The following is an 11057-nucleotide window of genomic DNA, read 5'->3' as shown; positions in this document are numbered from 1 at the left end:
GTCCTACAATCAACTTAAGATTTTGGTATGGTCATGGGAGAAGCAGAAGAGGCATGTCCTATTGTTCCAAAGAGATGCAAGAACATTTTGCAATGCTGCTATAAGCGCACTCATATGATTGCAACATAACCAATGGTGGATGGTGTTATGTGCTGGAGTCTAGGACGGGGAGGATACAGAAGTGCAGATAGAAGGCAGATAAGATGAAGTTGAAAACAAGGAGGCATAAACTCTCATAGTGGAGTAGGGATGGCAGAAGCCTGAATGAAGTTGGCTCAGAACATTATTTGTGAATCGTTACAGACATATGACAGTCTTTAAGGATCTTGAATGGTAGGAGACAAATGACCATGGCATGGTGAATCATTAAATGTTTGCAGTTCGGGATGGCTGAGGTACAGTTAAACAAAATGGACGGACAAGTTCTACATAAACTGAGACTTTTGTTTTATTATTCACAAACAAGTACACCACTTCCACAACAGGGGCGTATCAACAGAAATTTTAAAAGGAAGACATAATAAAAAATTGAGTTTACAACAAAACCCTGAATTAAAAAAAATACAGTCTAGATCAGTCACTGAAAGTAGCTGCTCAAAACATGCAGTTCCATTGCTGAAGTTCTTAAGGTGCTGTGCAAAAATAACGGTTTTAAACTTAGCCTTGCGATCTTAGTGCTTGAGGTACTTACAGAAGAGAGCACTTGGTGTACGAGTTGCCCGAAGAGGGATTTGAAGAACTGTAAATTAGAAGCTCCCAAAAGCTGTGTAACAAGTCATGACAGTTGGATAAATAGGGGCATGTGACATGGAAAACCAGTCCGACACCAAGACATAGGGACCCGCAAGCTAAAACCCAGAATGACATACAATTGTGCATATACAAAGAGGTCGACATCTCAAATGTCATTAAATCAATATTATTTATCAATCGTATGATTTCAGTACAAGTTCAATAAGGCACAGTTCCAACATATAATAAAATGAGTTATAAGGCACCCACAGTAACTGAGAACAATGACCTTGCTTCCTATCTGCCACAATCCTTCTCTGGCAGCTGTGTTTACTGCAGCAAAGGTGTGGGTAGGAGCCCACACCAAGGCTGCTCCTTGAGAGGTTTACATCTAGGGAAGAGAACAAAAGACGTCTATTTGCAATGTCGTACAAAGGACCTGAGGCTACAAATGTGCAATAAATACAGGAGAGTGTTAAGGGAGAGCAGTGCCAGAACGGTTGGGCACGAGTCAAGCAACTGACATACCCGATTGGTCTTTTTGTGGCACATACCAATCACAAATCGTCCTGTTGCCATACAGGCCTCCAATTTGCAAACAGTTAGAGTACCCTATTATTTGTATCACTCTCCCTTCTTCTCAGAGCTCTAAAGACAGTGATTCTCCATCTGAACACTAGACCAGCCTTTACAGCAGGAGGGGAACACCTCATGCCAAACTTGTTTTAAATGTTGTCTGATCAAACGTACACTGGGTTTTAATTCAAATAAAACAAACGTGGAAAAGCAAAGCAAAAAAGTCTCCGCTTCCAGTGAGATTATAGTACAGAAGTAAAGTATACTCTATAGTACCTGAGCCAGTGCAGGCCCACAAGAGTGATAGGGCGGGTGATGCTCCTTTTCTACTTCTCTTTTCTCCAAAAAGTTTTAGAATGACATACAACTGATTCCAAAACGCTTTCCTTTACAAAAATATGTACCACAACAAAATTCAGTATTTGTTGCATTCAAGTGATGAACAAAATAAGGAATCCTGTCTTTAAAAATATAAGATTCCTATGTAGAATCATGCAGATTCCCTTTACAACCTTCTAAGCAGCACTTAGGTTTGTAACCGCAATAACATTTAAGGCATTCAGGTGGAAAGCCATCAATAAACAAGCAACCCCTCAGACATGTATATGGCCTACAGGTTGATGGCCTACAGGCTTGCTTCCTTAAGATGCATAGTTGTGAGTGGACATGGTCCTGAATGCCCTTAGGATCTCTTGAATAGAGGTACTTATGTCCCTTCAAAATAGGCCCAGAGGGCAGTTGTAAGAAAGTCTGAGACCCCACTTTAGGTCATCATAGTTTAAAGTAAATTAATCTGTAACACACTTCATTAAACCAGTAGCAAAACACTATCCATTCTACCCCAACAACATATTTCAAGTTGTAGGCAGTCAAAAATAATACAAAGAAAAAGAAAAAGGCACTTGTCCATATTCTGCATTTCCTTTTGCAATAACCGGATCAACCACCAGTCATGAGTTCAACAGCAGAATGGAAGCCATGTTTTTTGCAGCGAAATACAAGTCCAGATCCCTAGACAAAATCCGTACTGTTAAACCCCAAATTTGCGACGGTGATTATTCTTATATAAAATTCTTCATTCAACTTGGTATTAAAAACACGATTTTGGGGCCCTTTTATTATTTTCTTGAGGAAGAGACTTTTCCAAGATGCATTTTCTGAGAGAGTGTTTGATAAGAAGCACCTTGGAGAACTGTAGGTATTGACCTACACTGGGAGGTATTGGCCAAGAAAGGGTGTTCGGGAGAAGGGAAAGAGGAACAAAAAAAAAATAGGACAATCTATAAATGAAAAGAACAGAAAATATTGTGAGAAACAAAATAGCAAAAGAAGCAGGCACCGAAAAAGTTGGAAAATAAGCCAACTCGAAAGTGCAAATGAGGAAAAAGAAATAGAACAAACGGAATGAAAATAAATAAGCAGAGTAAAACAAAGAAAAGGAGGAAAGAAGTGAAGAACAAAAATGGAAGGCAAAAGAAAAACAATGGCAGTGGTAATAGTTGAGAAAATTAACATAGAAAACAGGATAGCTCATGTAAATGTAAAGCACATTAAAAAACGGAACACAATGATTTCTACGGCGTTTATCACTCCTGTTCGATTGGCATGGAGTGCTCTTCAGCGGGGTGCACCAATGAAGAAGTAGAACAGTATAGCAGGAGTGAATCTGGCAGCCTTTTGTTCATCAACTGAAGTCCCGGTCCTTGAGAACGAGAGGCGCCACTAGGGTCCAGAGGTACAGAAGGAGGCCCACCCAGCTGGAGGAAATCTTCACCCACACTGCGGACCAGGCACTCGTCATGGTGGTGTATGTGGAGTCAGGCCTGCAAGAAAGCAGAGATGTGGAGTTGGTACAGATTCTGGGAGCGAGTGACAGAATGGAGGAATTCCAGGAAGGCAGGAAAAAGCAGGCCTCACAAACAAGAACTTAATAAAAAAAAATATGTGTCAGGACAGGTTTGTTGTATCTTCTCTCTTTAGGCTAAATATGGCATCAACTTGCCCTGGGAAACCCTAGACGCAGAGGAACTCATGGAACAAACAGGGAGACTGGGTTATGAATCTAAGACCTTCACAAAAAAGTAACTTTTAATTTGGTAACGCAGAGTACAAAAAATGACAGTTAGAATACACCACCACAAGTAAACAACAAGCATTGGCATAGCCAATAGGTCTCGCTTTTGGGACCTTATAAGTGTTTAGCCATGCAACAATTGATGTCGCTGCACCAAGGATATTGTGCTGCATAACTAAATACTTACAAGGTCCCAAAAGCGAGACCTATTGGCTATGCCATCTCCACTCCATCTGTATTTTCGCCTAGAGAATTGTTTTAGCAATATGCTCACCTGGTACAGTCTTGTTGGCTGATTTTGTGTACGTTTCCACTTCTCGCTCCCAAACTGTGAAAACCAGGTGCAACATTGGTGCCAGTTGAGGGCTAAGCTCAGAAATGCAGTAGCTTTTTCTGATAATGCTGCATTTGTTTTAACTAGGATCTTGGAGACTATAAGTGTGCTGAAGAAATGCGTTACTTACCTGTAACTGCAGTTATCCAGTATTGGTATCTTTCATAGATTCACATGCCTGAATCATTCCCCGTCGTCAGGGTGGGAGTCCCCGGTATATAAAAGGAGTAATGTCATAAAGACATGTACATAGCAATAGGCCAGAGGCCTCATTAGTAACATATCCATTTCCTTTTGTAAAAAGGACCAAACTTTGGCCAAGAGCCAATCAGATCTCACCACCCTCTAGAACCTTCCTGGAAGGAGCCCTAGTCCCTCAGATTTTCGTAAGCACCGTGCTAAGTAGAACTTACTGAGAGAACCAAGGTGAGCCCTTCCAGGGGAGGTGGGTGGGTTGCATGTGAATCTATGAAAGATACCAATACTGGATAACTGCAGTTACAGGTAAGTAACACATTTCTTATCCAGTATTATGGGTATCTTTCATAGATTCACATGCCTGAATCAAAGTAGCAAGCAATCACCAGTACATTTCGAATGGTACAACATGCAAAATCACACGATATAAGAATACCATTTGCGAAATATAACAAGTACCAAAAACAATATAATACAGAAATGTGCAAGTAGACAGTAGGAAGGTGGGATGAAGAAAGAAGGCTCACCTCTAGTGAAATAGATGACGGAGCACAGCTTGTCCCACTGCTGCATCTTTAATCAGTTCAGCATCCAAGCAGTAGTGCCTGGTGAACGTATGTGGTGTCTTCCACGTCGCCGCTCTGCATATGTCGATAATGGGCACTCCTGCAAAGAGCGCCATTGAAGTGGAGACAGCTCTGGTTGAATGAGCCCGAACTTTAGAATGCAGAGGATGACCTGCCTGTTCATGGCAGAAAGTAATGGCTGCAGAAATCCAACGAGAAATGCTCTGCTTAGTCAAAAGGAAGACCTTTTCTGGGCCTGCTGAAGGCGACAAAAAGCTGGTTGGATTTCCGAAACTGTTCTGTTCGGTGAATGTAGAACTTCAGACAACGTTTGAGGTCTAAAGAGTGGAGAGACCTCTCTGCTGCGGAAAGTGGATTTGGGAAGAAAGTCCGCAAGATTATAGGTTCATTCAGGTGAAAATTAGACGGAACCTTTGGTATGAATTTAGGGTTGGTCCATAGGATAACTCTGTCCTGTTTGGATTGCAAGAAAGGATCTTGAATAGAGAAGGCTTGCAGCTCACTTACACGTCTTGCTTATGTGAGCGCTAGTAAGAGAGCGGTTTTCCAAGATAGGTATTTGATGTCGGCTCTGTGTATTGGCTCAAAGGGATGTTTCATCAGTTGAGCGAGTACAATGTTTAGTTGCCAGGTGGGTGGTAAAGCCCTCACCGGAGGGAATGTCCTGAACAGGCCCTTTAAGAATTGCTTAACCAGTCTATCAGACCAAAGGGAAGTACCAGATGACGAACGCCTGAAGCGAGATATGGCCGCCAGGTGGACTTTAATAGAAGCATGGGCCAATCCTGAGTGCCCCAAATGGAGCAGGTAAGGTAGCATTTGTGCAGGTGTTGATGAAAAGGGATGCATCTTGTTTGCTTTACACCATATACAGAACCTTTTCCACTTTAGAGAATAAGTTTTATTGGTACTGTCAGCCCGAGCCCGGGCTAAGACTGCCCTGCATTCTTGAGGAATGTCTAGGTGTTGAAACTCTCTGAACTCAGGAGCCAAGCCGACAATCTGAGAGATGCTGGATCCGGATGCTGGACTTGCCCCATGTTCATTGTAAGGAGAGTCGGGCAAGGCTTGAATAGAATCGGCGGTTCCAGCGAGAGGAGATGAAGCTCTGTAAACCAGTGTTGGCGCGGCCACACTGGTGCTATTAAGATCAGGGTGCAATGCTCTGCCTTCAGCTTCCGGAGGACCCTGGGAATCAGGGGAAATGGAGGAAATGCGTACGCAAAGATGTTGCACCATCCGATCGAAAATGCATTCCCCAGTGATCCCTTCTGGGGATGCCAACATGCGTAATGTTGGTATTTTGCGTTGTGCTGTGTCGCAAACAGATCCAGGTGAGGCCTGCCCCCACGGTCGAATACAGAGCTGAGAAGTTGATGATCCAACTCCCACTCGTGGCACACGGAAGGTTGCCTGCTCAGAGAGTCCGCCAGGACATTGTCCGTCCCTGGGACGTACTCCGCCCGGAGGGAAATATTGTGCTGAAGAAGCCATTTCCAAATTCTTTGCGATTCTTGAGACAACGACAGAGAGCGGGTTCCCCCTTGTTTGTTCAAATAGTGCATTGTGGTGGTGTTGTCTGTTCTCACAAGCACTGGGGAATCTTTGATCCTGGGTAGGAACGCTTTTAAAGCCAGGTAAACTGCCCTTAACTCGAGGAGGTTTATGTGCAGTTGCTTCTCTGCAAGGGACCACTGCCCGTTGATCTGGAGGTCTTGAAGGAACGCTCCCCAACCTTCCAAAGACGCATCTGTAGTTATCACATGTGGCGAGACTGGAAGTATGAACGAAAGGCCCTTCCGTAGATTTTGTGGATGAAGCCACCAGTTCAGAGCCTAGACAATGGTAGGAGTTATCCTGATGACGTCGTCGAAGGATCCTCTGCATTGAATCCACTGAGCTGATAGCGCCTCCTGAAGTGGACGCATACGAAGGCGGCAGTGTGGAACCAACAGGATGTTCGAGGACATCATCCCTAACAAGGACTTGGACAGGCGCACCCTGATGGATTTTTTGGATTGAATTCGGGCGGCCAAGGTCCTTAGTTTCACTTGACGTTCCTGTGAAGGGAAAGCTTTTCTTTGAGTAGTATCTAGGACAGCTCTGAGGAAAGAGGCACTGGGACGGCTGAAGGACGGATTTCTCTTCGTTGAGAGTAAGTCCCAGACCGTTGAAGAGCCGAAGACAGGCGTTGGAGGACTTGGTCACGCCTGCGAAAGTAGGTGCCTTGACGAGCCAGTTGTCTAAGTACGGGAAGACCTGGTGATGTTGTTGGCGGAGGTACGCTGCTACTGGAGACAGACATTTGGTAAAAATGCTTGGTGCCGACTTTAGGCAAAAGGGCAACACCCGAAACTGGTAGTGCTTACCCACCACCTCGAACCTGAGAAATTGTTTGTGGTTCTTGTGGATTGGTATATGAAAATATGCGTCTTGAAGGTCTAAAGACACCACAAATTCGTTCACATTGAGGAGTTGCAGCACCTCCTGGATGGACACCATACAGAATGACTATTTTTTGGAGGTATTGGTTCAGGCCTCAAGTCCAAAATAGGTCTCCATTTTTTCTCCTTCTTTCGAATTAGAAAGAAACTGGAGTAGAATCCCTTGCATTTCTGATTCCGGGGGACTCTTTCTATCGCTCCTTTTTTAAGCATGAGGGAGAGTTCCAATTGCAGCAGTTGCCGATTTTGGTGCCGCATTGGGATTGGCGGCTTTTGAGGGGGAGTTTCCACTAACTCCAGAGAGTGTCCGAATTGAACAAGTTGGAGGACCCACCGATCCGTTGTAATTTGTTGCCAATTGTGAAGGAAGGAAGAAATTCTCCCGCCAACTTTGCAAGGCGGAGATAAACTGGAGACCTGAGGCAGAGAGAAGTCATTGCCTTCTGCCGGCATCCTTCTTTCCCCCTTGTCCGCGAAAGGAAGACTTGTTGTAGGACGACTGGTTTTGTTGCTGCCTTTGCTGGTACTGGGGTTTGAATTGCTGATTCGAGCCATACGTGGATTTGTACCCTTGATAGACGCCTCTAGAAGACTAACCTCTTCCTCTGGAGCCCCGAAAGGAAGGATTCTTGTATTGGAGAGTTCCTAGAGCTTTTGCAGTATCAGTATCTTTTTTGATACCCTGTAGCATCTCATCAATATGTTGTCCAAAAAGAAGCTGACCATCATACGGCATGTCCAATACCTTGGTCTGAACTTCTGGTCGGAAAGATGTTGCCTTAAGCCAACCTTGGTGCCTCAGGACTGCAGCTCCTGCCAGCTGCCGGAACCCCGTGGATGCGATATCCATCGCTACATCAATCATCTCCGAAGCGGAACGCTCTCCTTCAAGAAGAATCTTAATCACCTCTTCTTTCTGCTCGTCTTGAAGCAAATCCAAGTATGGAGCGGTATCTGCCCACATTTGACGGTTGTAGAGTCCCAACAGTGCCAAAGAGTTTGCTGCACGCACAGTTAAAGCGGACATGGATGAAAACCTCTTTCCTATGTTGTTTAGCTTTCGACCCTCTTTATCTGGCGGTGCAGTCCATGCAGCCGATGGATTTTTTGACCTGCGCTGCCTGGGTAATCACAGAGTCTGGCTTTGGATGGCCAATAAGGCAGACTGGGGCTGTGCCAGGAGCTTTATACTTTTTGTCCAGTCTGGGCAGCACTGGAACCAGAGAAGAAGTGTTTTGCATTATCTTCTCCCCTTATTCCCAGACATAATCAATGATGGGAATGGACCGTACAGCCTTTTGGAATGGTTCCTTAAAATCATAAAGGAAGCAATCCTGTGGTGTTGCCGTTACTTTGAGTTTGAAGCGCAACGCTGCTCTCTCTAGGATGTTGTGGAATCCCCCAATGTCTTCCAGGGTGAATCAGCTTGTGGCTGTACAGGGGATGCTGGCTTTGACATCACATAGTCATCCCATTCGTCTTGTGTGTCCTGGATCTCCCCTTCCTCTCGTTGTTGATTCTCTTCTTCGTCTTCCTCATCAGAGGATGGCAGAGGACGCGAGGGAGCCGGATCTGGTGGAAGGACTAAAGGAGCAGGTCGAGGCCTAGGTGGCGGTGTCACCACTGTCGGTGTCACAACTGGCGGTGCCACCACTGGCGGAGGTGGAGCCGTGGACGGAAACCTTTGTTTGTAGTCCGCAATGAGAAACTGCAGATCCGTCACTATGGATGCTGGGAGACACACCATAGGCTGTTGAGGAGGTGGAGGAGGTTGGAATTCCTCCTGGTACTCCAAATCATCCTGTCCTTGCTCCTCATAATCTGAGCTTTCATGAAGTTTTGCGCGTAGTTCAGATGGGCTTGTCGCCTGCTGGAACATAGAGCACTCATTCGAGTCCTCATTATCCAGAAGATGAGCAGGGGGGAAAGGCTGGACCCTGCTCAGCGAGGTCAACTCCGGCGTGAGAGTACGCGTAGACATCCTGAAGTGCGTATAGGTACACTTCAATGGAGGAGACTATCGTTGTCGAACTCGTCAACGGAGCGGTCGTCACGGCGGGGAACGTCGACAGTTAACCCAGATTCCGTCGTCGACGGTGTTTTCTTCGATGACGTCGTCGTCGACGGCAGCGTCGTCGACGATGGTTGCTTCGTCGACGATGGTGTCGACGACAATGACTTCATAGACGATGAACCGGTCGTCGACAATGGGGCCTTTATCGTCGGACGACGATTTTGGCGATGATGAGGCTTTCGTCGATGTCGATGATTTTGTCGACGGCGACGGTTTAGACTTAGTCGACGACGAGGCACTTGTCGACGGTGGCGCCGGCGACGACTTTTTGATAACAATTAGAGATGGAACAGATCTACCCGTCGACGACGAGAATGTAGTAGTCGTCGATATTAAAGAGGACGCCATCGATGTGGAGATAGTGGCTGTCGACATTGTCACAGGCAGAGCTGAAGATATCACCAAAGGTTTCTTGAAGGCAGGATCTTGTGGAGAAACCTTCACAGCAACGGCCTTAGAACGAACCTCTGAAGACTTGGGCGTCTTCTTTTGAGGTGGCTGCAAAGATGGTCCTGGAGATGACGTTCTAGGCCTTTTGGGAGAAGAGTGTATACTCCTAATGGAACACTCACTCTCACCTGAAGAGACTGGCTGGTCCTTGTCCTTGAGTCTCTGAAGCCATATCAGCAGGCAGCCCTCTCTGTCCTTGAGAGTTTTGGCCGAAAAAGTGCGGCAGACTTTACAATCCTTTGCTGAATGGTCAGGGTATAGACAGTAAAGGCAGTCTTCATGCCTGTCATCCACATGAAGCCTCTTCTTGCTACAAGAGGCACAAGGTCTGAAAAGTCCCTTTTTTGGAGTATCAGCCATGGCTAAAAGGAAGATCTTTCACAGAATGATAATTCTGAGACAAATATGTGGAATAAATCCAGAAATACAAAGAAACTGAGCAGAGCTCAGAGGAGACTCCCTTAGCACGACGTGCGGTAGAAAATCTGAGGGACTAGGGCTCCTTCCAGGAAGGTTCTAGAGGGTGGTGAGATCTGATTGGCTCTTGGCCAAAGTTTGGTCCTTTTTACAAAAGGACATGGATATGTTACTAATGAGAGGCCTCTGGCCTATTGCTATGTATATGTCTTTATGACATTACTCTTTTTATACACCGGGGACTCCCACCACGACGACGGGGAATGATTCAGGCATGTGAATCTATGAAAGATACCCATAATACTGGATAAAGTAGGAGTGAACTATTGTTTGAACTTCTTGACACTGACCCATATCTGCTTGTGGCTTTTTTCCCCCCAATTGGTCTGTTAGGTGGAAACGTGTAACTTACTATCCATTGAACAGACTTGAAGAATGCAAGGGAACCTTGGGCCTCCGAAACTAAGAAAACCAATTGGCTACACGTAACAGATTTACTGCCAAGATACATAACTGTTGAAAGGGATGCTTTCAAGCTCCTGATAAGAATGACCATGCATTCTAGATGATTCAGTCATTTCAATATATTGTATTGCATACATTCTTGTATAAAAGGCTCAATGTAACCCCAGTGAGGCAGAACACTTGGCAGTTGGTCACTGCATGTTTATCCTTGAGCCTAGAGCAAAATAAACTTTGCTCTTTATTTGCACAGCACAACCATGTGCGGACTGTTTATTTACTTTTGAAAGTTATAATTTCACAGTACTTCCTGTGTAAGCTGGATTGTGAAGAGAGAATTGTGGAATTAGGTGCTCTGCAGATCCAACAAAACTTGAATGAAAATGAACACCTGAAAGGATGAGCTGAAGTTTACCCATCCAGAGCCTTTCCATTTTCAAGAAATTGGCCGGAAAAGAAGGTGCAGAATCTGCCTCAGACATGCCCCTATCTAGGGCACCAGAAGGCACCTAGAATACCACTCTAAAATCGAGGAACCAATTACTTCTAGGACAAAATGTTTGCAATAAAGATAATTGGGGGGTGGGGAGGAAGAGAGTAAACGGTCAACCCTCAACTCAAGAATGGCAGAATATATAACCCACTCATCCAAGGTTATCCTTAGCCATTGTAGAAAGTATATGAAACCCAGACCCCCATTAGCATCTCA

At 45.1% G+C, this 11057-nt stretch overlaps 1 protein-coding gene across 1 annotated transcript in view; it reads right to left on the bottom strand.

The window, feature by feature from the left end:
• Positions 1 to 430: 430 nt before the first annotated feature.
• The window catches only part of SERINC2 (serine incorporator 2), a 251638-nt gene continuing 241011 nt past the window's right edge, over positions 431 to 11057 (bottom strand). Inside the window, exon 10 of the mRNA XM_078681901.1 lies at positions 431 to 3131. Coding sequence (XP_078538027.1) covers positions 2993 to 3131 — 139 coding nt within the window. The 3' untranslated portion in view covers positions 431 to 2992. The remainder of the gene's footprint in view (positions 3132 to 11057) is intronic.

This window comes from Lissotriton helveticus, chromosome 3_1 (assembly GCF_964261635.1).
Source record: "Lissotriton helveticus chromosome 3_1, aLisHel1.1, whole genome shotgun sequence".
NCBI classification, from domain to species: Eukaryota; Metazoa; Chordata; class Amphibia; order Caudata; family Salamandridae; genus Lissotriton; species Lissotriton helveticus.
The sequence above is the reverse complement of the archived record's forward strand: the minus strand, read 5'-3'. Positions and strand labels throughout refer to the sequence as shown.